The sequence below is a fragment of the Ricinus communis genome, chromosome 2 (assembly GCF_019578655.1).
Source record: "Ricinus communis isolate WT05 ecotype wild-type chromosome 2, ASM1957865v1, whole genome shotgun sequence".
NCBI lineage: Eukaryota > Viridiplantae > Streptophyta > Magnoliopsida > Malpighiales > Euphorbiaceae > Ricinus > Ricinus communis.
The window spans coordinates 3,764,106-3,790,381 of record NC_063257.1 but is presented as its reverse complement, the minus strand read 5'-3'; the positions used below and the strand labels follow the sequence as shown (position 1 = coordinate 3,790,381).

Sequence of the window (26,276 nt, the reverse complement as noted above, 5' to 3'; positions counted from 1 at the left end):
TTAGCTTAACCTAAAATTTCCTATCTTTTTGTTGCTTCCATTTGTCAAACACAAACTTTCTAGTACTCTTCATTTCGGTTCAACAACAATTTCAAGTTTATTTGTAAAATTTAATTGTCACCTTTAATGTTTAATTTAATTAGTAGTTTACTCGTGTATTGCATGATCATTATTATTATTTCGATTATAAAATTAAATTAATAGATACAATTTAATAAAAAATTTAAATATTAATTTATAATCTTTTAAAAGATAATAACAAAATTACTATTTTATTATTTTAATTTTTAAAATTTTAAAATTTTATTAGTACAATTATATAAAAATTATTTTAAAAATTTTTATTAATTAATTTTAGTATTATATAACTTAATACTATAATTGATATTACTATTTGTAATATTATATAATTAAATAATTAATTTATTATTGAATATAATACTAAAAATATTATTTTTCTAGAATTAGAATTATTATCCAATTAAAAACTAATTTATTAGTTATAATATTAAAATATAATTCATCTACAGTTTTTGGAATAGAATTAGTATCATTATCCGATTAGGAAACTAGTTATTAGTTAATATAATATTAAAATATATTATTATACTATTTTTTAATATTAGAGTCAGTATTTAATTATGAATTTAATTTATTAATTAATAAATTAATAGAATTACATATAAATTTAAATTTTACGTGTCAAAAATAATATATTTATCAAAATAAAAATTCTACGTATTAAAAATTTAAACACATATGTCAAAAAGCTTTTAGATTTTAAAAATTAATAAATATATACATTGGCACCTAATTAAATTTGGAAATAATATAGCATTAAATTCAAGAAACTCATAATTGATTAGAATTCATTTTGATTCCCACAATCTCTCAATTAGAAGATAACAAGTACAACTTATAAATTATAGTTTTAAGTGCTTCACGGTCATTGATATATGCTCACATAAATTTATAAGAAAGGCATCAATATAAATTCCAATCTAAGTATTTAGTGAATTTTTTTTTTTAAATTACTCCACATTTTAGATTTGGAACAAATATAATTTATGTAATTTTATTTATCAAGAAAAGCTTAATTTACATATATGTCCTGCAACAAAAGATTATAATTTATATTAGAATGACGAAAGGGTAGCTATCTAATGGATAGAAGAAGTAATTTATAAATTAAAAGAGGGAAATGGAACAGTCGAATTTAAAATATACAAGAATGTGGGTGCAGCGAAGAAGTAAACGATAAAACAGTATTTTGTTTGTAATTGTTATTACCTTCATTAATATCATGGGAATGATAGGGCACTGTCTGTCGACCAATCTACTTGGACTCCATTTAAACGGACACTATTTTTGACCTTTGACTGCATTTCTGATTTTGGTTTTCTTGACTCGCTTAAACCATATCCGCGTATATACGCCGTCGTTCTAGAGCACGTGACAATATAAATATTCAGCGTCTCACTCCATGCCATAGGCACGCGACAACTGAGATAATCTCCGTTGACGAAAGAAGCTTGTTAATTTATTAACATCATCTGGCTGCTGTGATCCCTTCTTCTTGACATTATTAAATCACACGCGTCACGCGCTATACTTTCTCCCGGATTTTATTATTTTATCTAAATCTAATTAGAAATTCCCAAAAAAAGCTCCCCCTCCCCTTCTCCTTCTCATTTTAGATTACAACAATCTTAGGTTCTTCTTTTCATCTGCACTTTCAGTTACAAATCTTTTAACAAAGGTTATCATCAGATTTAAGATACATTATTTAGTTTCTTTGTAATTAATTCGGTGAAGATTTATTTAATTTATTTAAATGGCTTCGAGTTTTGATCGCTGGGAGAAGGATCCCTTCTTTTCTGCGGCGGAGGAAGTTCAAGAATCGGCCAACAGGTATCCTTCTCTTTCTTGATTATTCTTATTGCTGTTTTTTTTTTTTTTTTCTTTTTTACTTTTTGGTTCAGGAAATGTGAAACTTGGATTTCTTTTATAATGTTTCTTAAATGACAAAATGGAACAATTACCTATTTTGTAATGTTTGTTAAATGACATCATTTTATTTTGGTACTTCATTTTACAATATCTGTGTATTGTATTTGAAGGATGGAATCGGCGTATAGAACATGGATGCACTCAAAGAAACAAGAGTCAAGTATGTGGAACTCTGATGAACTCCGTCGTGACCTGCGGACTGCCCTTGGCACCACCAAATGGCAGGTGGAATATGCATTTTACTAAAAAAATTAATATATTTTTAATAGTCTTGTTGCAAGCACGGTGATACTTAATTTGGTTTCTGAATGGATAATGCAGCTAGATGAGTTTCAAAGGGCTGTCAGCTCTAGTTACATCAAAAGCTCTACTGAGGATGCAAGAGATAGACATCGCGATTTTATTATTGCAATTGAGGACCAAATTTTGAAAATTGAATATTCCTTACAGGAATGCTCGCTTCCTGAAGGCAATTCACCATTGCCTTGGGTGCGATTGGATGAAGGCGAATGTAATGAGCTTGCATTGTTTTTGTCTGGTTCATCAGAATTTGGAGACAGTACTAATCTGATAAAGCATAGCAGAGATGACAAGAAACAACAAGGGATGAATAATGAAATGACTGCTGATTGTTTGAAGAGCTCAGACCATGTTGTCGAGAAGCCTCACGGGCATAGGAGGACAGCCAGTGCTAGTGCTGACATCGGTGCTTGGAAGATTGCAATTGCTGAAGTTAACTGTCCTTTAGATGGTTGTAATGTGCAGCCCCTACAACCCCCACGAAAGGTACCTAGCTTCTCAGGATTCTTAAGTTCCATGGAATATGCACCAAAATTCAAGTGGCCAAAGAATGGTGTTAGGAAATGGAAGGCGATGGATGTTAATCAAGATTCTGATGCTGCACCATTGCGATCTTCACAGATGACCAAGGTGAGATTTTCTGACTTGTCCATTACTTGAATCTGCTATTTGGACTTTGCTTATTGTTTTTCTCATTAGCTGCTAAAATGTTACAAGTCTCTCTTCTTTTTGGTACTTCAGGGCATCCATGCTTGTTATGAGAAGAGTAAGAGCTGTCTGGATGGCTGCGATGAATGTTATGATAAGCAACTTTATGGGTGGTACGGAGTTACACAGAGATTGCTTCAGCGGTCTCAGTATCAAATGCAATATGGTCGACCTGTTCAAGTGGTTATTTGGACTGTTCTTCTCCTTTGCTTAATTGGTGAGAGAATGAGATTCAGTGATATCTACATTCTTTTTTCATTAGATTATTTTCCTTCATGTGTTGAGTGTTCGTTGTAGGAGTAGCATTTCTAGCAATCCTATCAAATATTAACTTAGTGGCGATGCATGAAATGTTATCATTGACTTAGGAAGTGATCACCTTGGTAGTTCGAAGTCTCAACTACGTTTGGAATAATTGAAACGAGAAGAGGCGATGGCATATATCCTTAAAATCTTATGTTGCCCACAAATGCTCCATGATTAGCAAGTGTAAGATGTATATAATGCATCTTTGCTTTTAATGATTTGGTGGTGCTGCTAGTGATTGGGCTAGAATACATAGGCCAAGATGGAGAGCGAATATGCCAAGTACTTGGGCACCTGGACATGCATTTAACAGCTAAAATGATGGTTCCTGTTTGCTCTGTGGAACCATATCCCCTCATTCTACATGTTTAGAGTAACTCCAGTGAGGAAACTCATCTTTTCTGTTGCTCTTTTTCCAGTTCTCTTAAATCATTAGTTGATATTTATATGATTTGTTGCTGAACTACAGCTTATTTCATTTTACTTAAGTTATAATGTGTAGTTTATATAGAGGCTAGGACTTGCACCATATAGTCGTTGACCTTCTCTATTGACTTAAAAGCTCTGCCTTATAATTCGTTGTGGTATTTCAATTTGCTTGCAGAATTAATAAACTAATGTCAGCCTGTCACCAACCGAGCATTATTAGATCGCTTTGAATTTATTCTTTGTTTTGAAATAAATCATGATTTACATTATCATGATGCTTTCTAAGCACTCACTACTCACTATTGCTTCAAATACACTTGACTAAGACTGATCATAATAATTGTTACTTTCAAGTTTGGTAAACAAGATATGAATGAATTTGAAGTGATATTGTTTTAATGTCACATCTATCACATTTCAGGTAAAAATGGCATACTAAGTGAAATGTTAAGTGACTATTTTTACCTTGGTCAAGAAAGTTATCACATATTGCCTATAAGCATCCAGGAAAGATGGTTGAATATAATATCAGATCTGTGTAATCGATGAATTTTATCATATCTGTATGCATGACCAGTTATTCATGTTGTTGTCCTCTTTTGCAACTTGGATTGATTACTGAGAAGCTAGATGCAACATATCTTTTCTTTGCTTAAGGGTCAGATTACTGAAAGTAATTTATAGCAAAATCAATTAATAAAAGTCAAGAAACCAATAAAGACATTCCAGTTACTAGTAGCAACTACAAACTTTTCGCGAAGAACTGTTTAATGTGAATAAAACAATCATAAAAAGATTTACATGTGTATTTGTATTCTGCAGTTATTTAGTGAATAGTGATTACTTCTTTTATTTTTACATTTGATATTTATCCAGTCTTTTGGCTTATTAGACCATGGAAGATTCCTAGAAAACTAAAGAAGGGATTACATACATTTGTTTGAGGAAAACCCTTTGTATGAAGGATTGGACAAGTAATAAAATTAGAAATTTATTGTCATGTTCATTGATGCTGATTTTTGTGGGTTCGCTCTGCAGTGTTATTTGTATTGCGTGCATTGTAAGGATCTACGGAACCGCCATCCAGCATTCAATGGTCAGTGGCAATATGTGATGGCAACAGAGGTATTCTGGTAGCAGGATCTGAAGGAGATTTGCTCGGCTTGTTGGCAATTGAGCTGCTAAGGTTTGTAGGCATGCATTATCATGTTCGGCACATAATCTTTGCCTTTCTAACCTTTTTGTCCCTCGTTGCCTACCAATTCTCACTTTTCCTCCCTTCAAATTTTGATTTCTCTGATGAGGGGCAATATATGTGTATAATTCTAAGAGCCAAGAGAGGCAGAGAATGTCGGCCAAGAATGATTCTTTTATGTCATCGGATCCTGTAATGCCATCTTTTCTCTTGTAGCCATCTTTGTACAACTGTATATCTGCTTCTGTTGATCTTTGTTTTTTTTCTCTTTTTTCTTTTCCCCGGAGACTTGGCTTTCTGTGGCTTCCAAGTTCCTGGTTAGTATATTTATCATTGATAGGAAGTTGGGCCTTACAATTCGTTCCGTTTGAATTTGAAATTAAAAGCTCTACATTCATCTCCGATGTTTCGAATTACCAGGCCAGCTTCGAAGCTAATGTCGTCTGATGCGTCTGTGATTATTGGAGTGTTTGCTTTTGGCATTAGATTGTGGGTGAGTTTTAGTGGCCTAAGCCCAGCAAGCTGATTATTTTGGGTTTGTAATTTTTCAATAGCCTCTGCCAAAAAGCAGAAAAGAGAAAAACCAAGAGAAGCTAATGAAATTTGCAAACTTCATTCAACAAGCAGAACATGGTTCTAATACATCAGCGACGCAGAGCTATAAACAGGGTGCTGATAAAACAAATGGTGGTATATAATCCATCACTGGTCAAGTACATCTAATTGACAATATTTGTAAGGTATTTGCAAGTGAAGTAAGAACCAGCAACCAAAAGGGGCACAAAGAACTCGACAAAAGCTGCATACTCGGGCATGCCATCATCCTCGATATCAAAGGCACTCATCTCCAATTTGCTTAGAAGACTCCTTCATAGAAGCATCGTTGGTATGTCCCTCTTTGAAAGAGTTACCTGCTATAACAACCACCAGGTACTTAAGAAGCATGTTCTCGGCAGCTTCGCCGTGTCCAATATCCTTGAACTCCTTTTTTGCGTCCTTTCCTGCCGACTCAATCAGCACTTCTCCACCTGGGTGCTCTTCCAAGAATTTTGTTACGTTAAGTACCTGTCAAAACAAAAGCAATTTTTGTATCCAATATAAAAGTATTATAATAAAAATAAGCTTACCCCAAGAATGGTCTAATCCTCGTATTCAAAGGTTTGATCCATGTCACTAGCATCTAACAAATAATGTCTAAATTCTAATGCATAGCTAAGTATGGGATGTGCTGCGCTTAGTAAGCATGAACTTTCTCTAGACACCAGCTGAATTTTTGTTTAACCCCCCAAAAAAAAAGATAAAATAAAATAAGAATGAGCTGAAAGAAGAGGGGAGGAGAGGGAGACTTGCTCTGCCATCGATAATAAGCCAGCAATTTTTCTTGGATTTGTGCTGGGCAACCTGTGAGAGAGTGAAAACTGGTATGCATACGAGGATCACGGCACCAAATTTATATAAGCGGGATTGAATGAGTTGAACCTTTGGTAGCTTCGCGGGAACTACCACCTTAGAGGGTTACTCGGAGAGGATGGTGGTCACGTGCAGTACAGAGCTACCTAATCATAAATGTAGTTAAATTGCATTTAAAGCACATTTTTTTCTACTAAAATTATAATCCCACCCCAAGTACCTACTTTATTTAAGTCCAAATATCTAACCTCTCACACCAATATCTTCTCTAACTTGTGAATCTCATTGAAAATCCTCTTATGTTCAGCTTGGCTCATAACATAGCCAAAGCAGTTTTCTCCAGCTAATGAATACAAATTTATCTTTGTTAAGATAAAATAAAAAACCAATATCTAATTCATGCAGAAATATACACTAATCTTAAAATTCCCGTTCACCCTATTTCAGAAAATTATACTATGAATACTAAATTTTTCAATCTTTTTATTTCTTCATTATTTATTGTTTATAACAATCTTGCATTTCTAATTCATCATAACAGTTCTCTCAATTTCTTTCTATAAATTGGGAATTGAATCATAAGATTTGATTTAAATTCCTAATATTAATAAAGATAATAATTATTCATGTAAAATAAAAATACACTTAAACATAATACTAAAATAAATTTTTATTACAAAATTCAAAGTGATATACACACTGGAATTTTAGATATAAAAGATGGTTCATAATTATGATTCTGCCTTTCATTACATGTTATCAAATTTATATAGTTTTAAATCAATGATACCAAAATTGCAATTAAAAAAAAGGAAACTATTAATTTCTTATAAAATTGTCATGACTCAGGAGTTATAATTAAGAACAAACAATAGAAACTAAAGAATGGTGTCTTTAAAGCTGGAGTGGATGATCTTTCTTAAAAGCAGGGAGCAGTGAAAGGTCAGCAAGATATTAAGTTGATTGGATTATCATAATCAGAGTCATATATTATGGAACCGGTTATCAATGGAGAGAACCCAAGTCTCTTTGAAGATTGAATGGCCCGTGGAGAAGGCTTTTTCTCTATCTGGGCGCACGAATGCATTAACATACCGGACGCACATTATTTGCTGATAGTAAAAGGGCTGACAGAAATGTGTTTCAGAAAAGGACTGACAGATGAGAGCATTTTGTTATACAAGGATCACAACAACAAGGTTTCTCTACCTGGGTGCAGTGAGGGTATCTCACAACCATTAATCTCAAACATACAGAATTTATTGATGATAAAGGATCCACAGAAACATCCATGAGGACATTATATAGGGATCAATAATGCCATCATTCATTTAAGACGGTAAAATAGTTGCAGGAAACTCAAGAACAGAGAAACTGCAGACACGAAGTTCAAAATTCACAGATTAAGGATATAAACTATGCAAATGAAGTTCTTTTCATCAAATTTCAAGTGCATGTCATTACATTATGTGCGGCCACGATTTGTAAAATATCTGATAATCTGAATCCGAAAAGCTCAAAGACATATCGAGAAGCAAAACTCGATAGACATAGCGTCCTCTGCTGATAAGAGGATGGAAAGAAAAGCTATTGAGAAGCACGAACTTCCCGTGTGCTTTTCAATATATCTTTAGACTCACCACCAGCAGTAGTTTCTTCCTTCTTATCAAATTCTATGCCCTGAAATGTGACTCTAGCTGATCTATACTGACTACCAAAGGCATTGCCAAAACCCCATCCAAGGCCTAGACCAACCCCACAGCCGCCACCTATTAGAAAACATAGCTCCCATCCAAGGTTAACCTCTGAGCATAGTACTTTAAATGTAGTTGTCAAATAGATTAACTAGAATTTGCTTTGAGCTTTGAGTAAAGAGAGAAGTTTTGTACCTGCACCAAGACCCAACACATTCAAAGGCATGCCTGCACCATAAGAACATCAACCATGAGCAAAATGAGCCGCCCAGTGTTCAATCAAGAAGAAGAAAAACTCACAAAGATAGTGAATCTCTATTTAATGGGGAAGTTTAAATGAAGCCCCAATTCGGAATTGTAACCATTTCCGCACAGCTGAATTCAAAGCTATTGAGCTGATTACATAATGGATTAGGTTAATTGCATATTTCCTAGTAAAACTTCAAATGCGGATACACGTAAGTGAGCAGGATAAGCTTTGTTAAAAAGATAAGAACTACTTAGAATCAGCTACATCAAATCATATAATTGATACTGAAGCAATTCAAACTGATTAATAAAATGATTTAAATTTCTCGAAACTTTTCAAGAGGAACTGACCTCCGAAACCCCATCCCACGCCGAAGCCACAGCCAACTCCAAAACCTTAAAAATCAATATTTAAATTAGAAAAAAAAGAAGCAGGGAAATTTAAATAAAATAATGAAAAAAAAAAAAACCCACAACATATTCTGAAGAGAAGGAATGATAGGATATGCATACCGAATCCGATACCAACGCCATTGAAATTAGTAAGCACCATGCTTTCGCATATGAAATACAAACCTAGCTGCGACAGTAACTGTTTATAAAGAGCTACAGAAGCAGCAGAGGAAAAGGAAGGGAATGAGACTCAGCAAAAACAACGACGGAAGCAATCAACCTGAGATGAACTCACCCCCACGCATTACAATACTCAAGAGTCACAATCACAGGCAGCAACCCGGTGGAAGAACCAGATTATGCGAAAGAAGGATAAAAGAGTTGGGCCTCCTTCTTGTTTACTTCCAATGGGCCTCGTAGCCCTGAAAAAAGCACATCAGCATTTAGGCCCAGCCATGAAAGAAGATAAATGTAGCCCAAAGCATATATAACGTAGAAAGAGTCATTGCAAGGCGCCCATATAAACAGAAGTCATGATTATAATGCAACTACTTGGAAGGCTAATGATAAGCATGTAAACTGATGCGGAGAACCCAAATGCTTCAAGCGTCATGTGATAGGATTATGAAGTCGAAATTTGGCTTCATTTGCCCAGAAACGCTTAAAAGCTGTAGGCCAAAATTCAGCCAATTTAGTTCTCTTTTGGCAATTAGCATCCACCGAGTATGAAGGGCGCCCGCAGTAAGGAGAACGCGTATCTTCTATGTTATGCAAGGGAATTCTTTTTATCTCTTTCAAGCATTGTAATTACCATAGAAAGTAGCAAAGTAAATAAGAAAATTACTCATAATGCATGGACTCTTTCTTTAAACATAAAAAGAAATGACAATACAAAGGAACCCACTCCACAACAAAGCATCATAAACTGATGCAAACTGTCTCCCACTTGAGAACTTATTTTATATAACAGTATCCCAATGATTGAAATATCAAAAGCAACCCGATCCCCACATCTCAAGGCACAATCTTATAAGCCTTCATCTTATCAATCCAAGAAGCGAAAGAATTCTTGGAATTCCTAAACCCCAAAAATCCATGTTCCTTGCTCTTATTCATACTGGAAATCACAGCTTCGCCACCCAACATCAGATCAACAAACCACCAAACTGCCACCTCATCCAACTTTGTGGGCTGCAACTGATTCTCGCTAACAATTTCTTCCCACACCGCCTCTTTCCCTTTCATCATCTCCACCAAACTCAATCTCTTCTCTCCTTCCTCAAACCCATATTCCTCTATCCCAAACTGCTCCGCTAACACTTTCCAAAAATGTTTCCACTTGAACACATCTCCATTGTTACAATTAAAAGCTTCATCTTTCGCATAAGGATCCACTGATGCCCAAATTTGATGCTCCGCTATCAAATCAGCATCTGATGCAACTGAGTAACAATTCCATGCTGCTTTAGTTCCAGGAAACAGTAAAGGCAGCCCCTCATGTTTACAAATAGTTGCATACACGCAAAGAGTACCAATAATATTCATCAAACTGTAGGGAGAGAAACCAAAAATCTGGTCCGGCCTGTGAATAGACCAAGTCAATCCCTCTTTTTTAGCTACCTCCTCAAACATGATATCCTCTAAGGTATAGTAAAAATTGGGTGCGTCTAATCTTGGCAGATCCTCCGTAAATGGCGGATCGTGCGTTTGGATTTTGCCAAGAGACTCAAATGGACCCACGTAATGTTTTGCTCCGGTTTGGAGACAGATGTGACGGAGATTGGGAGCATTAGGGATAACAGCTTGAAGAACATTCCGGAACATAAGACCGTTAATTTCACAATTCTCGTCCTCCGATTGTCTGTTAGTCCACGTGACATAGAAGATGTGAGTTATATCAGTTAGCTGAGAAAGCTTGGATTGTGTTTCGGCCGAGTCGGAGATGTCGCACTGAATATATTCAACCGGATGGTCTGCGTTCCAGGTTGGGCGGGGACGGCGGGCTACTCCGTAGACTTTCCATGGGCCGCCGGGTGTGTCGGATAGAGGGAGGATTTCGGCTAAACTGTTGCCGACGATTCCAGTGACGCCTAGCACGAGAGCTACGCTCTGGAAGCTTCGAGGCGCGTCATCTTCTTCCTGTTTTTTCTGCAAAATAGAAACAAATTTAAAGAATTGCAGAGAAAGATTTGAAGTTAATAGATGAAGCTTTCTTTAGAAAAAAAAAACCTTGGCAGCACCAATAGCACCGGCCCACCACCAGCTCATTGTTTTAGAAGAAGAAGAAGAAGAAGAAGAAGAAGAAGCAGACAAAATTGATAGAGCGAGCTAGCAAGTAAAAGAACAACAGGCTAATGCTAACAGTCGGTCTTACTCTGATTCAGGATCTTTTTGGGTTGGATTGACAAGTAAGAAGAATGTGGATTTATAAGGTTGTAATTGTGATTTTCTTTTAATGGATTTGGTCCATCATCCATTTTTTTTAATAATTTTATAGACATGGGACAAGGCAATAATTGAATTGTTTGTGGATTCTGAAAAGTAAAAGTAATTGGGTTATCTGAATATTTGCCCATTAGCCCATGGGCTAATACTTCTCGCCATGTCAGTGTGGGCATGAAGCTGGTGGGGAATTCCATGATTATCTATTTCTGTGTGATAAAAGAGAACAATTATTTGAGAGAGAATAAAAAGTGCTCTCCACTCATAATTTTAATAACTTATTATTCGTCTTATATGTTAAACTATAATTAAAACATGCGTATTACCAACCATTTCATACAAATATATTAATTATTGGAATCGTAATATTGAACGTTATCAAATTGGTGAAATATAAAGTTTCAGAAGAAAACGATTTTCATTTATTAATTCATAAATTTAAAGCATGATTATTGTATCTAAAACTGGAAATTATCAATTTTTTCTTTTTATCGCTTAGAACTATGACCTCCCAAACCACTGATTTTGAAAAATAAAATAAAATTACATAAATGAGTTGGATATTAGTGAAAATAAATTTTGCTTCTATCACTTAGATAAGAATATTATAGAAAAATACTTTGGTTAAAAATGGATTCTTTCTAATGATTATTCAAATTTCTTCTTTGCGTGGAAGTTTCACTTGAATTTTTTTATTTGTGTATTTTATGTTATTCATTTTGACTGCAATTGCATTCAAACTTGTTGCATTAACTACACTCCAATTTGTATTCTTTTGTAGAGTTAATTTAAAAGGTAATCGATAAGATATTTAAAATTGATAAAATATTATATTAAAATAATTATATATTTAAGATTCGAATTATCGAATTCGAGATTTTAATTAAGCTACACATACATGATACAGTTTATATTCTTATTTGTACTATGATCGTATTTAGTCTTATAAGTCCTTGCGAATGGAGGCAGAACAACAAAATGGACAACCTTTCCCCACGAAAATCAAATGTCAAAGCTCCGGAAAGAAGTTTCAATTAGAAACTTCCGAGCTGATCAATGCAAAATAGACCGCAACACAGTGTTCAAATAAAATTTGGTGAATATCTTTTATAATCTTGTTCATGGTTTCAATATTAAAGAAGATAAATATTAAAAATCTCTTCATGTTATTGATTAGTGAATAATCAGATGTTTTATATATATATATATATACTCCATAAAACTTCACAGTGTTTCTTCTCAGAAAATATGAGGAAATAAAAAAGAGATAATTGATATATTATTACATGATAGAGGACAAGAAATCTAACTTTAGAAGATTTGAACTACTTCTAAAACGTTTTTCTTCAAAAATTATTTTCATTCTCATGAACCATATAATTGGATTAGGTCTCACCAAAAAGTTTCAATGTAATTATCTTATATTCATATCTGTATGAATTGACATCTGAGAGAGAGGAGTTGAGCTATGGTTAATAATAATTCTTTTAAATAAAAGAAAGGCTCTAAAAAATACACATGTGGAGCATTGTTGTGCAAGGAGCCTTTTCATGTATCAGGTCTTATTATTGATATGGAATCGCCAGAGCATTTGTAAGCGAAATAGCATGTGAACAACATTTTTGAAAGAAGAAGATGGAGAGGTACAGTTTCAATGGGTAAACGTAAACCAGATGGAGGGAAAATATTAAAGGAGGAGACAGCACAACTTAATATTTCTTTCTTTTTTCTTTTGTCTCTAATTACATGTGGGTGCCAATCTGCCTAACCTAACCCCCAACAACAACCATGATGTCTTTTCTTGAAAACTTATACAAAGGAAACTTTCAAAATTAACACACCAATGATTCACGGGTCAAGAATTTACAAATGAATTGCTCTATAGATCCATATATTGACTTTCAGGCCTCTAGCTATTTATAATTACCCAATGCCATCTTTCAAAAGTGAACTGATATTCTGTTGATTTTTATGGACATGGGAAACTTTTGGTGTTTTTGGCATCAAGAATACAAAGTAATATATGCACATCATTTCTTGCTTATAATGCACAAAACTATCATTCGTTAACTTGAACAAATATAACAAATAGTTTTTTCTTTTGAACCATATATATCACAAATAGTTCAATCCTATCCAATGCAGATTTGGAAAATATGCATAATTCAAATCAGTTTTTGGTTGATCGAAAATCCATGTGCATTCTTCTTTTTGACTGAAAAATCCATATGCATTTGATTCCATATAAACTGTAACATCGACATCATTGTCCAAATCCCAACTTCTACACTCAGAAAACAAACAGAGGCCGAAAAGTACCCAACACTAATCTGATGCCACAAAACTGAACTGAGCTCTTCAACATTATCACGATAAACCCAACTTGGCCTTACATAGATCGAGCCACAAAAGCAGTCTTTGCCCTTGTTGCCCTACCCAGCTTTCTTTTGCTCTCTTCTTTTCCCACCAGTGGTTCTTCCATTATAGTCGATAGACCTGAAAAAGTTTAAAGCAAGTTAAAACTGATCAAACACTTTGGCACGCCGTATTTGACAAACTAAAATGACCATTTGAATTTTGAAAATAGTTGCAGAAAATGTACACTATGCGAGAGAGAAAATCATGATTAAAGTTTAACATAATGCTCAATTTCTCATCATAATGCACTCTTAATCACCAGAGATCAAACCCTTTTTCTCCATCATAAATCTCATCATCATTTCCTCATATTTCTTCATGCGATCATTGCCACTCTTATCACAATCACCTTCCAATCTTTGTACTTGACCTCTTACTGCCTTTGACTTAGCACCTGCAAAAAGCCACGTTGCATCCATTTGTTTGCTGATCATACGTGCTGCACAGTGTGGAATTTTCATCCGTTTTCGTGTTTCAGTGTTGATGCAGCTATTCAGAAACATTATACAGTCCATCAAACTTTCTTTAGCTAACCCTTTCATGTCATAAGCCTGCGATCTTCTCCAAAGGCTTTTACTGTGAGAATTCGCTGGACTAGACAGGGAAAGAGCTCTAGTTGATTCACTTATGGCAGCATCAGGATCTCCTAGTAGCAAGTGACAATGTGCTTTATTACTATGAATAACCATTCTTTCCTTTCTTAACCTTAATGGGCACATATCTAATGCTTCACTGTATTTTGCCAATGCTTCTTCTATATCTCCTAGCCAAAAAAAGCGGTTTGCTTGTTGTTTAATCAAACCAACCATAACCCTTCTCTCTTCAACCTTTTCTTTAGACAACATTAACTTCTCTCTTCTTTGCCTTTCTACCTTCAAGTCCCATATTTCTTGTAAAACTTTTCCAACTTTTTTGTTCTTTTTCTTCAACTTGCTTTGTTTATAGTCTAAAAGAAGTGCTTTTGTGATTGTTTCACCAACGTTTAATCTATCACCCAGGTTTCTTAGTTCAACCAAATCTACAAGAAACAAGGTGGCAATTTCTATGACTTCGTGCCTTGTATCTTGATCTTTGAGAAGTAGTAGAAGGCAGTCGATCCCCATGTATTGCCAATCATCTGAAGATCTCGAGAGATTACAAAGTCTTTTTATAACTTCTTCACATTCAGAAACTCTCTTTCTTCCATTTATACTGTAGCATAATATTCTAATCAGTCCAATTCCTGCAGGTGATGAGTGATTCACCAAGCCACCCCACATTCCACACAAATCTTTTAAAAAATCTTGCCTACAAATGAGCTCTAAGGATCTCTCTTTGCAAGCAAAACAGTTTAAAAGATAAAGAGACCAGCACTGAAGTTGACTAGCCCATTCCTCAGCTTTTGTGTTCTCCGTATCTATCCCTCCAACTCCTCTTGTAAGCAAGTCACTGTGATACTTCAACCTTTTCTTTACATCCTTTACTCCAACAAAATTGGCATATACCGCAGCAAGGCAAGTAGAAGCTAACTCTGTAGTTAACTTAACTAGCTCTTGTTCGTACTCTGCTACTGCTGGAAAGGTTCTTTCATAGCTAGCAAGGTGACCAAGTGCTCGAACAGCAACTCTTTGCTCTACCCAACTAATCTTTCCTCTTAAAAGCTCCATTAATGGAGGTATGACACCTGATTCAACAGCTTTCTCTGCAAACTCAGCTTTGTTCATGGTGTAAGAGCCAATTACATGCGCTGCATAATAAGGAATGTATATGTTTTGATCCGTTAGAAGCCAACTTCTATCATTAGTACCTTTTCGAATCAAACTTGCCATGCAGTTGAAGACGCCGAGGGATGGGAACTCTGGATCATCAGGCTGTGTCATAGCAATGTTCCATAGACCACTAAGCACTAGAACGTGTTCTTGACTATCTTCTAGAGGCATTTCTTTGAAACAACTGGCTATTCCTGCTCGCCTGAGAGATAAGTCTTGCTCTTTCATGGCACAAAAGAAGCAAATAGGATCTGTGCAACTATTTTCTGTACTCATACTATTAGTTTCAAGGGTGGTTGTAGTGGCAGTGGTAGTGGTAGAGGTTATTAACCTCTCCTTTTTCATAATGCAGTGTTTTGAGAAGGGTTTTCGGGTACATGAACAGGTTTAGGCTTAGGGTTCTTGTATATAAAGATTTACTAAATGAACACTAAACGGGAATTGAGCAGGTGACTAATAAGTGGTGAAGTGGTACCTAGCGGCGCATGAAAATATTATATGATAATCTAGAACATCAGGTTCCTGTACATGCATAATGCATTTACCATATCTGAACTTTGAAGGGTGCCTTTTTCTCGGAGAATGTTAAGAGCTCAATATCCATGAATAGTTTTAAGAGGAAGTGAATTATACCAGTTTCTGACAAAGATTGTACTTATATACATATATTTACGAGCTTAAGAACTATACATATACATATACATATATATTTTCCGTGTGTGCTCTCCAGGTGCTTCACACATCATAAAGCAAGTGGTCCTTATCAATGCCGGTTTAAAGCCCCGTATAATATCACTGCACTTATACATCTCTCACTTTTTTAACTGTATAAATTAATCGTTTCAGATGTATAAAGGTTTTTGTCTTATGCGGTAAAAGATATCATGATCCGTAAGCAAAGAAACCAAATCTTCTAAATCTCCTTGAAATTACACAATAATTTAAGTTCATTTATCCACATTTTTCATAATGTTGTCCAGAACAATAGGTTTTGGTCTGTCCTTTTTTCAAAAGCTATCAATTTTAACTCCTTGCTACAAGTTAAAGTTTAGCCGCTGCTTTATACAAAAGTATATATTTATGAAACCGGCAATTCTTGGGAGGAATTATAAGTGATCCGCTCAGTCGATTCTAACATGGAGTATATGTAAAATAAAGGAGAGAGAATCACAATCCGATAATGCAATAATCGAGCCTCTATTAAATTCCTATACCACTCTAGCTATAACGTTGAGCTTCGATATTTTATATACGAGCTTCCATCATGAATGTATAAAGGAATGCTGCATCAGTGATGGCATGTTTGGTCGAGCAGTACTGGATATATAGTTGGATGCCAGATATATTAATTATAAACCTTAATCTTCAGTCTGCAACAAAACCTCTGATTCTTCCACGTCCAAGCTATATATGAGAAGGGTTGATTAAAGTGTAATGCTCTCTCAATTGGGCTACAAAAAGGAGCAAGGGACCACAGCTTCGATATGGGAAATTGTCTCTTCAAACCTACAAGCACAATGGTGGTCCCTTCTCATAAATCCCTCTACTTACAGCTTCAAAGTAATAGTTAACACCATAACTTGCAAGTAAAGTTGAGATAACAAGTATTCAAATAAATTAAAAAGAGTTTCAAGTACAAAACCTTTAAGGTCTCAAGAATATGCGGTGGTTACATTAACATATATATATATATATATATATATATATATATATATATATATATATATATATATATATATACTTTAGGCTATCTCTGGTTACATATGAGAGTGCTGATATATGACTGTAATGGGATGCACGTATTTCTTTTCTTTTCCTTTTCTTTATTACTAGTTTGTAAGTAGGCGTGGAAAGTATATACTAAGCTCATGATGATGAAGATTGGATACACACAATCTAGTGTGTTTATATTCTCGATTTTGAAAGTTTAAACAATTCTTCAATTTATTGTTTAGAGGATCAAAACAAAGAAGCTTCTATTAATTTTTTTTCTTTCATGTAGTATAAAACTGTAATAGAATATATGTTTGGTTGAAATCTATAAAAAAATATATGTTATTTAAAAAAAATATAAAATAAAATAAAATAAAATAAAATAAAATAAAAATAATAAAGTTGAAAGAAATATTTTAGTGTTTACTCATGTAAAATTCATTTAAATATTCTACCTATTTTATTATAATTTAGTTTAGCTATAACTAATTTTACATCAATTTAATTATTTAAATACTAAATTAACTTTACTCCATTTGAAGTATATATATAAATTTTAGATTTACAAATAAATTTCATAAACTTTATGTCACGACCCCATCTGTGGGCCCGTGACCAGTACTAGAGAATGGGTAGGCGTAATGCCACCGAATCCCGTAGTAAGCATGACACTCACTGACTTAAACAAATCTCATCTATTAATATTATTAATTCCACAATTTATCGGAACCATTAAATTTTACACAATTAATTCAGTCTGTAAGAAGAATTTGGCAAGACCCAAAACTCAGAAAATTTACAACTGATACATCTACTATTATTACTACTGCGAAGAATCTAAGATTTTACAAATTAACATACAAAATCAAATACACCACCCGATGATGGAGTTGGGTTACTGAATAAGAGTCGCGGGAAGACTAATAGTCACGAATCTGAAAAACAGTAAATTGAGACTGTTAGTCTCGAGAGTGAGTTAAAATCATATATCTAAAAACAACTACAAACATTTCAATAATATATTTATTTAATTTAAAATAAATAATAAGTCATGTAAAAATTAAACTTGTCATGTCATGCTTGAATAAAATAATTTTCACACACTACCGGACGGAGTATTCCAGTAGAACCCTAATTCCAACACAAACATCTCGATCAATCTCAATACTGACATCTCCACTAATCTCAACTCTAACATCTCGACTAATCTCATTCCAATAGGACTGGCGCCCAGAGAGCAAAGCTTGATCAGGGACCTTACCTCCAGTCTAGTCACTTGTCTTAGCCTTTCGGCTCTCTTAATCCAACAGATCTGGCACCCAAGCTCGATTAGGGACCTTACCTCCAGCTTGAACATTTGATTTCCAACTAAGCCGGCGTCCAGAGAGTAAGATCGATCAAGGACCTTACCTCCGAGAAACATACTCTACTAAGCCCAGAGAGCAACCTCGATCAGGGCAAGTCCTAAACTTTCCTTTTTAAATTTACTTATTTATCATTTTCCATCACTCTCGAATTTATACCGGAACACTAATCAAATTCTTATATTCTATTGTCATCCCATCCCGAGTTAACACAAAATCAATAAAAATTATAATGCGGAAAGTGAAGCATGCATAAACAGTACATAATCAATTAGTCAAAACATTAATCATTAAATCAGAGATATCATATAAAATATTTGCATGACATTCCGCGCCCCCAGCAGTCGACCTCCAACGCCCGCAACCCACTTCTCCTTCCAGTCTCTCCCTTCTCTCTCTCCCCGATTCCTCTTTTCTTCTTTCTCCTTCTCCATATCGACATTTGGCCCCTCTTACCTTTTGGTCCCTCAACTTTTTTAATTACTGCAATTTTATCCAGCAAAATTTCCATTTAACCCCTAAACTTTTATTTAGCCTTTCAATTAAACCCTGACTTATTAATCTTGGCCAAATTAGAATTATTGAAAATACACAATTACATATATACTCTTGCTTTTTAATGTAAAATTACCAAAAAGCCATTGCTGACATATTTAATTACAAAAAAATATATAATTTTCCATTAAAAACCCATAATAATAAAATTATACTTTTAATCCTCATCCCAAAATAAATTTCCAATTAAATCCTAACATAATTAATTTAATTAATAAATTGCAAAATATTTTTTCAATAAATTTAACGCCATTAACTAATTAAAATATCCTTTTTTCTCCAATAATTCTTTTATAAAAACATCCTTTACAAACTCTTCTATAATTCTCTAATATATAATTTAATTAAATATATCATTTGGAAAAAGTTGAATAATCAAAATATAATTTATTCCTCAAATAATTTACTTAATTAACTCCTTAAAAATTAAACTAATTGGATATGAAAAATAACTCATTTATTTGTCTAACATTAAAATTTTCATTACATCATTCCAAATTAAACAAAATAAAAATAAAGTAAAATTAATTTAAATCAAAAGTCATTTATTAATTATTATTAAAGAAAATTTTCAGGTATTATACTTTATAGATTTCAACTAAATACTATGTAAAACGTAGTTTAAATTCTTGAACATAATAAGCCTTAATAAGTCATCTCGAAACACCGATGCTGATTGCGATAATGTTTGTATACATAAGCAAGAATAAACATCCATTGATAGATGTATTAAGAATAGAAATGATTATTAAATTTTACATATAATTCTATTTTAATCATAAAATTTTAATTTATCTTACTTCAATTACTCAATTCTAATTGTATTTCAATTTAATTAATACGTATAATATGTGGCAAAAATAGCCGATGAAAAGAAAAAGTAATTAAGAGCAAAAATGGATAACTTCTTATGAAAAATTATTAACTTATAACTAAAATTAAAATTAAATAATTAAAATAAAATAAATTAAAGTCTTATAATCAAAACCTAACTAATTATAAAATTTAGTGATTGTCATATTATTATCCTGTAGTTATTGTCTATAATATATAAGTGAATTGGATTAAATTTTTAAAATATAGTAACGTCTACTGGTCTATCATTTTGGACAAAATAGAAATATTGTATCTTATGAACTAGTGTTTTTAATGAACTTAACTACAGTACTGTTAATAATTTAGAAAAAAATTTGTCTAAGTTTGGTGCATATGTCTCAATTTATATACACCAAACCATTAGATGATCAACACATATTCATTAATTTTAAATGATGAAGTATGTATCAATCATTCAATACCAAAGTATAAAATTCTCATACACACATGTCACTCTTTTATTAGTTATGGTGTATACACTAAATCTAAGTAATAAACTCTCACAAAATTTAAATATATCTTCAACTTTTAACCTATTAATTAGCAATTATGATGAATTTTTAGCACACGTCTATAAATGACTCTTAAAATCTAATATGTAATAAATTGATAATTATATTAATTAATAAATCTTCAAAGCAATGTCAATCTTCATTGAACAGTTATATTATTCACAATTAATGAATCTAAAATAATTATAATTAATGCAATTTATTCATATACCATTTTCTTCAGGAATTTTTATTTTTACGTTTATGATTGATGGCAAACTTTATGATGATAAATTTTCTTTATTTTTTGTAGTAATTTTCTGATTTTGAGTTTATATATGGTTTTCTTAATACATTAGTCTTCTAGTTTTCATTCTTTATAAATTTGATAGTTTAATAAATTTTTAATCCCTTAAGTTTATTAATTATAAGAAAATCAACTATACTTTACAAAAAAGTATATTTGAATAACCAAAAAAAAAAAAAAAGTATACTTCAAAAGGATTTTCTTGTTACGAATAATTATAATTTCATAAAAATATAACTAATTGGGCATAAATCAACAATCCTATAAAAAAAATTATTAAACTTTCTAGATGAATTATTACTTTTATGTAAAGAAATAATCACTCTGTATCATAGTCCACAATCAATTAGACTTTTCCTATATTAAAGAAAATGCATCACTTTTCCTCAGTAATTGACTGAAGTTATGTGCTTGTGGCCAAAGAGAACATAATTATTTCATATTAATACAATTGTAGATAAAATTATGATTTAGATAATACAATATCATTGATGATTATCCACTCAGTTAACGCTATAATACACTAATCTATCTATAAAATTCTCTATTCTTAACAATTTTCAAATTTTAATTATTTTTTTTCTAAGCTAATAGTTTATCTTTTAAGGAAAGAAATAGTTATTATAGTAATTTTCTCACTCAATCCAAAAAGAAAAGATAAAAGATTTTATGAAAGCTAAAACTAAATAACCAGCCCAAATTCTTAATTAGTTGGATTAGGCACGGTTATAAGGTACCGTCAGGAGGGAACCACCCCAGTGTCCTCACTGAAGTTAAGAAAATGGCCCAATTTGTTTACTCGGTAGGCCCAACGCCGTAACACCCACCGGCAGTTAAATGGAAATTCACAAATTGAGTAGTTGGCAGTTTTGGTTAAGTAACACGTTCAGTCAAATCTTTCCATACTAATATTCTATATAGTAATAATTTTTATATAGTTTTAGTCTCAATCTGAACCAAATGAAAATAGAAATAAACTTTATATCATAATAAGTTATACAATTTTTAAATTTTATTTCAAAAAAGTATTTCTCTATAGTAAATATATATATATATATATGTATACGGTTATTCACGGAAGGTGAGAAGGAGATGAATAATCATCTGCTTTCGGAAGAAATCGAAGAATTTCTTGGGAATCCTACAAGATCCATTCGTTATTTTTTCTCTGACAGATCGTCAGAACTTCATCTGGGTTCGAATCCTACTGAGAGGTTCATTAGAGATCAGAAATTATTGAAGAAAGAACAAGATGTTTCTTTTGTCCCTTCTAGGCGATCGGAAAATAAAGAAATAGTTAATATATTCAAGATAATCACGTATTTATAAAATACCGTCTCAATTCATCCTATTTCACCCTCCTGGCTATCTCTGCACCCCTACCTCCTTTATCACTGAGCGGTCATTTAAAGGCCTTAGTTGGTGATCCAGGCTGTTTCCCTCTCGACGATGAAGCTTATCCCTCATCGTCTCACTGGCCGACCTTGACCCCTGTTATTTTGAGGTCATATCTAGTATTCAGAGTTTGCTTCGATTTGGTACCGCTCTCGCAGCCCACACCGAAATAATATGGGGTCAAAAAGTCAAAATAAATTATTTTTTTAGCCCTTATAAAAGGAAAACTGATTCTTGAGAACCCTTGCACGCTCATGTCACGTCGAGGTACTGCAGAAGAAAAAACTGCAAAATCCAATCCAATTTATCGTAATCGATTAGTTAACATGTTGGTTAACCGTATTCTGAAACACGGAAAAAAACCATTGGCTTATCAAATTATCTATCGAGCTATGAAAAAGATTCAACAAAAGATAAAAACAAATCCACTATCTGTTTTACGTCAAGCAATACGTGGAGTAACTCTCTCTCTCTCTCTCTCTCTATATATATATATATATATATATATATATATATATATTAAAAATATATGCATGTGTTATATTATATTTTATTATATTATTAGTCTTATTAATATTATTTATATAATATGACAAAATATTAATATATCTTATCTTCAAATACTATCATTTAACTAACAATATTAAGTATTAAATTAAAAAATATTTAATCACTCAATTTTACATTATGTTATAATTTACTCATATTTTACATTATGTTATAATTTACTCATAGTCATATATTTTATTTGTTATTTGGTTACAAATATGTGAATATAAACACAGTCATGTGATTAGCTAGACAGATGAGAATGAAAATAAATTATGCTATCAGTCATGTCTTTGGTTAATTTCAAAATTGGGTATTGAAAGTATTGAAAATTTTGGGTATTGGGACCAAACCTCAGCAAAATTCGAGAACTTGTGCAGTTATCCTTTTTGAAACCCTAATCTCAGCAAAATGCACACAGTTGTTCATTCCTACCCACTGCGGGGGTCAATTTCTGTTCGAGCGTAGTCCCAAGAAGCTTTGTTAAGTAGCCGGTAGAACTTGCGGGCATATGGGTACTGCCCACAATTCAAAGCTTCTCATTTAGTTTCTCTCCGCTCGCACTCCTTTACATATATATACTATAAGATGAAAATGACTTCCATAAAGCAATCTTAAGTTCGCCTAGAATTTGGGCCTGTCCCCCTCCGCAATTTCGCGATTGCAACAAAGATACTTGCATGTAAGAAACTTCAATTAAATGAGACTCATTCTACGTGAGAAACTTCCCAACTTCTCCTTCAAATCAATTTTTTTATTGTTAAATTGTCTCAAGATGAGCTTACACAAGAAGACAGATTTCAGTTGATTTACAACATTTGGGAATCCATACAAGAACAGTGAACTATATATATATATATATATATATATATATATCACTCGCGAAGACAAGCATGCAGGTAAATGAAAAAACAAATCTCTGTCAGCTCTATCAAGCACTATAAACCCAAGCGATGAGTCGATATCGGAATTTTTCCTTGGAGAATACAAACTATTCAACCAAAAACTGAGAAAACATGCGACTTACTGCTCTATTTACAAATTATAGGAGACATTGATTCAATGCCAAAACTTTGCTACAGCCTTCACCTACTAATTGGCTGGTCCGGTAACTACACCCCTAAGCTAGCTGTGCAATAACATGCCATCAGTCCGTCCACTTCCTAAATTTTCTATCTTCTACATGTTATTGCTAACAGTATTGTCACGAGACCTATCCAATGCCACAACTTTGGTGCGATATGTTGCGGCAGCCACAGGAGGTTTTATCCTCTGAGCTTGAGGAAGCTCGCAGGTTTCGCTGATAGAAGCAAATCTTAATTCAGCAGGAGGAATAAAACAATCCATTGACAGACCTGGGACATTGAATGCTACTTCCTCAATCGCCCATGCTTCTTCCATTCTAGTCCTGGTGTGGCTCATTGCTGTATCACCAAACCGGAAAAGGGTTACTACAGAACGTCCAGAATGTGCTATCATGACACCGTCCACAGGCCTATAATCATCAAGAAATGAATTGATTGTAGTCTCCCAGTACACAGCATCACCACCGTTATTTTGAATGCGAGTCAAATGAGAGTCCTCTATGTGCACAAGGAGGCCAGTTTTCTGGCTAAAGTAGCCAAATAAAACGTGCCTTATGATTTCTGCTGGTCCTTCACTTCTGGCCTTCAGAGTTCCAGGATCTGCACATATCTTGAGGATAAAGCAATCATCACCATTAATCTTCTTCTCCCCAATGCATCTTGCATTGGTAAACATGCTTGCAGTTGTTTTGGGGTCAAGACCCTGCAAACAAAATGGAATCAAATAATCGGGTAAAAGGTTGCACAGTTGTGATTAGTTACATAGTCGAAACAAAAGAGAAAAGGCAGAGTCACCTGAAGTGCACGGCGCAGTGGTCTAACAGGACCTTTTGCAGCATGTGCACCTAACCAAGGTGTGTGCCTCCACACGAGTTTCCCATTGCAGCCGGCATGAACCTTGCTGCCACCAAGTGCAAGCTCCACGTACCACATGTCTGGATTCATTTGCCACAGAACAAAGCCACCAGACTCTGCAGCTTTGGACGAATTCCGATTCCTTGTGACCTTGTTTGCTGTTTCAAACTCAGAAGCTATCATCCTCACCTTCCCCATGGCATAAGCATTATGGATTGAATTTTGAACCCTTTGCCCTCCTGAAGCTGCTGTGAACTGCTGCAATATGTACTGAGCAGATGAAGTTTCCTGCAAACACACCCCAAAATAACACTTAAAAGGAAGCATAATACGCATGATTAGAATAAAGAAAGTGGCCACAGCATCTCAACTGATGACTATATCATACCATTTCGATGACACGAGGAAAATATAATGTTAACAAATTTTACCTTCTTCTTTTGGGCCAGAAATTAATCACATAACAAGTTTTGTTACTAACCTTTTTAATACTATGATCTAATAAATAACATAAGAAATAACAAACTACTAAAATTTGCATCATATATTTAACTATCCATAAAGGAAGACAGCATTATAAAGGTGAAAAGAGAAAGACTAACAATTGGAGTATCCTTTATACTAAGGTGAGGCAACGGCTCAGTAGTGGTGACGTGCACCGGAGCAAGCGGCGCCCCGAGTACACCCAACAACAATCTCAGATCGGAGCGCTTACAACCATTTGACGATGCAACAGAAGGTGTTCTTGACAGCTGTCCTTTCATCCACTGGCCCCACCTCCCTTCGATTCTAGAATCTCCACCGTCGTCCTGATCTGGCCCTTCTTTTAACGGCGATAAAGCCTCAGCTGGCCTCAAACTCCCCGATCTCGCTATAATCAACGGCTCTGGATGCGCCACGTGGTGTGCATGCCCATGTCCATGTCCCTTTCTCCTCCGTAATAAGCTTGACATTGGCGACGCACTCCTCGCCGGACTTTTTGCTCTGGTTCTTGCCGGCGATAAACCTCTCACTACCTCCTCTTTTAGCGCCGAAAAGAACCCCTGTTTTCTCTCCATTTTACAATTCTGCCACTTCAAGCACAAGGTGTTCTTACAAAGGGCAGAGCTAACTGAAAACAGAGAGGAGGGAGAGAGAGAGAGAGAGTGAGGAATGGCGTTTAATAAAAGGTAATTATAAATTTTGTAGAAAAAAAGATATAAAAAGAATAGTGATATAAACTATAATACAATGAAATTGCCGCGAGACACGATAACTGTAAGCTTGTAGTGTGGTTCTGGTTTAGCTTTCATATATAATTTTAGTAGCTTTTTTATTTTTTATTTTTTTTCTTTAGGACTTCTGCGACAAAAGGACAAGCAGACCTGCCTACTACTGGTACTGGCGTTGATCTTCTTTTTCTTTTTCTTTTTAATTTTTCCTTCACGTCAAATGAAACGGTTGAAGTGAGAGGAAATTAGCGCCGTTAGCAACGGTCAAGTGTGTGGTCAGAATAATAATAAATAAATAGAGTCCCCTAGCCTGGTTCTAATTAAGTATATACTCATCATCATCAAGTATGATAATCAGTAATCAGCATGGTAAGCACGCGAGCCTTATTTATCTTTTTGTTGATAAGAATATTCAACTGGGTGAACTGAAGATGGTTACTGCGTTCAGCCAGCTAACATAGCATTTCTTGCGTGAAGATGTTTATACTCATGAATTTGAGACGGAAACTTTGTTATATAATACATACTTTCTGTATAATGTCCTACCTATGCTATCTGATTTTTAATTTTATA

At 33.9% G+C, this 26,276-nt stretch overlaps 5 protein-coding genes, 1 long non-coding RNA gene and 1 pseudogene across 9 annotated transcripts; 2 read left to right on the top strand and 5 right to left on the bottom strand.

Moving 5' to 3' along the window:
* The first annotated feature begins 1,490 nt into the window (after positions 1-1,490).
* LOC8288516 lies at positions 1,491-5,197 on the top strand. The gene is made up of 5 exons (XM_015719065.3): positions 1,491-1,911; positions 2,121-2,235; positions 2,332-2,940; positions 3,052-3,235; positions 4,792-5,197. The coding sequence occupies exons 1-5, from the start codon at positions 1,835-1,837 to the stop codon at positions 4,815-4,817; spliced, it is 1,011 nt and encodes a 336-aa protein (XP_015574551.1). The 5' UTR covers positions 1,491-1,834; the 3' UTR covers positions 4,818-5,197.
* Positions 5,198-5,542: 345 nt separating this feature from the next.
* LOC107261234 lies at positions 5,543-6,463 on the bottom strand (annotated as a pseudogene).
* Positions 6,464-7,746: 1,283 nt separating this feature from the next.
* Positions 7,747-9,387, bottom strand: LOC8288517 (protein TRIGALACTOSYLDIACYLGLYCEROL 5, chloroplastic). Its single transcript, XM_015719072.3, has 5 exons — positions 8,990-9,387; positions 8,815-8,907; positions 8,653-8,697; positions 8,248-8,280; positions 7,747-8,127 (listed from the first exon to the last, which is right to left on the bottom strand). The coding sequence occupies exons 1-5, from the start codon at positions 8,997-8,999 to the stop codon at positions 7,946-7,948; spliced, it is 363 nt and encodes a 120-aa protein (XP_015574558.1). The 5' UTR covers positions 9,000-9,387; the 3' UTR covers positions 7,747-7,945.
* A 321-nt stretch (positions 9,388-9,708) lies between these two features.
* On the bottom strand, positions 9,709-10,962 carry LOC8288518 (3-oxo-Delta(4,5)-steroid 5-beta-reductase). The gene is given in 2 exon segments (NM_001323774.1): positions 9,709-10,842; positions 10,924-10,962. Coding segments are annotated over 2 exon segments (1,173 nt in total).
* Positions 10,963-13,180: 2,218 nt separating this feature from the next.
* Positions 13,181-15,891, bottom strand: LOC8288519. 4 transcript variants are annotated; one of them, XR_007214764.1, is made up of 2 exons: positions 13,739-15,891; positions 13,181-13,632 (listed from the first exon to the last, which is right to left on the bottom strand). XR_007214764.1 is itself a non-coding variant. In XM_025157982.2 (2 exons), exons 1-2 carry the CDS (start codon positions 15,645-15,647, stop codon positions 13,526-13,528), a joined length of 1,941 nt encoding a protein of 646 aa, XP_025013750.1. In that variant the 5' UTR covers positions 15,648-15,891; the 3' UTR covers positions 13,181-13,525. The 4 variants fall into 4 exon arrangements, 3 of the variants coding, with proteins under 3 accessions (XP_025013750.1, XP_025013751.1, XP_048226800.1); XM_025157982.2 differs by having other exon boundaries at positions 13,814-15,891; XM_025157983.2 differs by having other exon boundaries at positions 13,826-15,891.
* Positions 15,892-23,456: 7,565 nt separating this feature from the next.
* LOC8288520 lies at positions 23,457-25,761 on the bottom strand. Its single transcript, XM_002510079.4, has 3 exons — positions 25,095-25,761; positions 24,433-24,780; positions 23,457-24,340 (listed from the first exon to the last, which is right to left on the bottom strand). Exons 1-3 carry the CDS (start codon positions 25,548-25,550, stop codon positions 23,732-23,734), a joined length of 1,413 nt encoding a protein of 470 aa, XP_002510125.1. The 5' UTR covers positions 25,551-25,761; the 3' UTR covers positions 23,457-23,731.
* Positions 25,522-26,276, top strand: LOC107261237. Its single transcript, XR_001535213.3, has 2 exons — positions 25,522-25,661; positions 25,829-26,276. It is a non-coding gene; the product is annotated as an uncharacterized LOC107261237 (long non-coding RNA).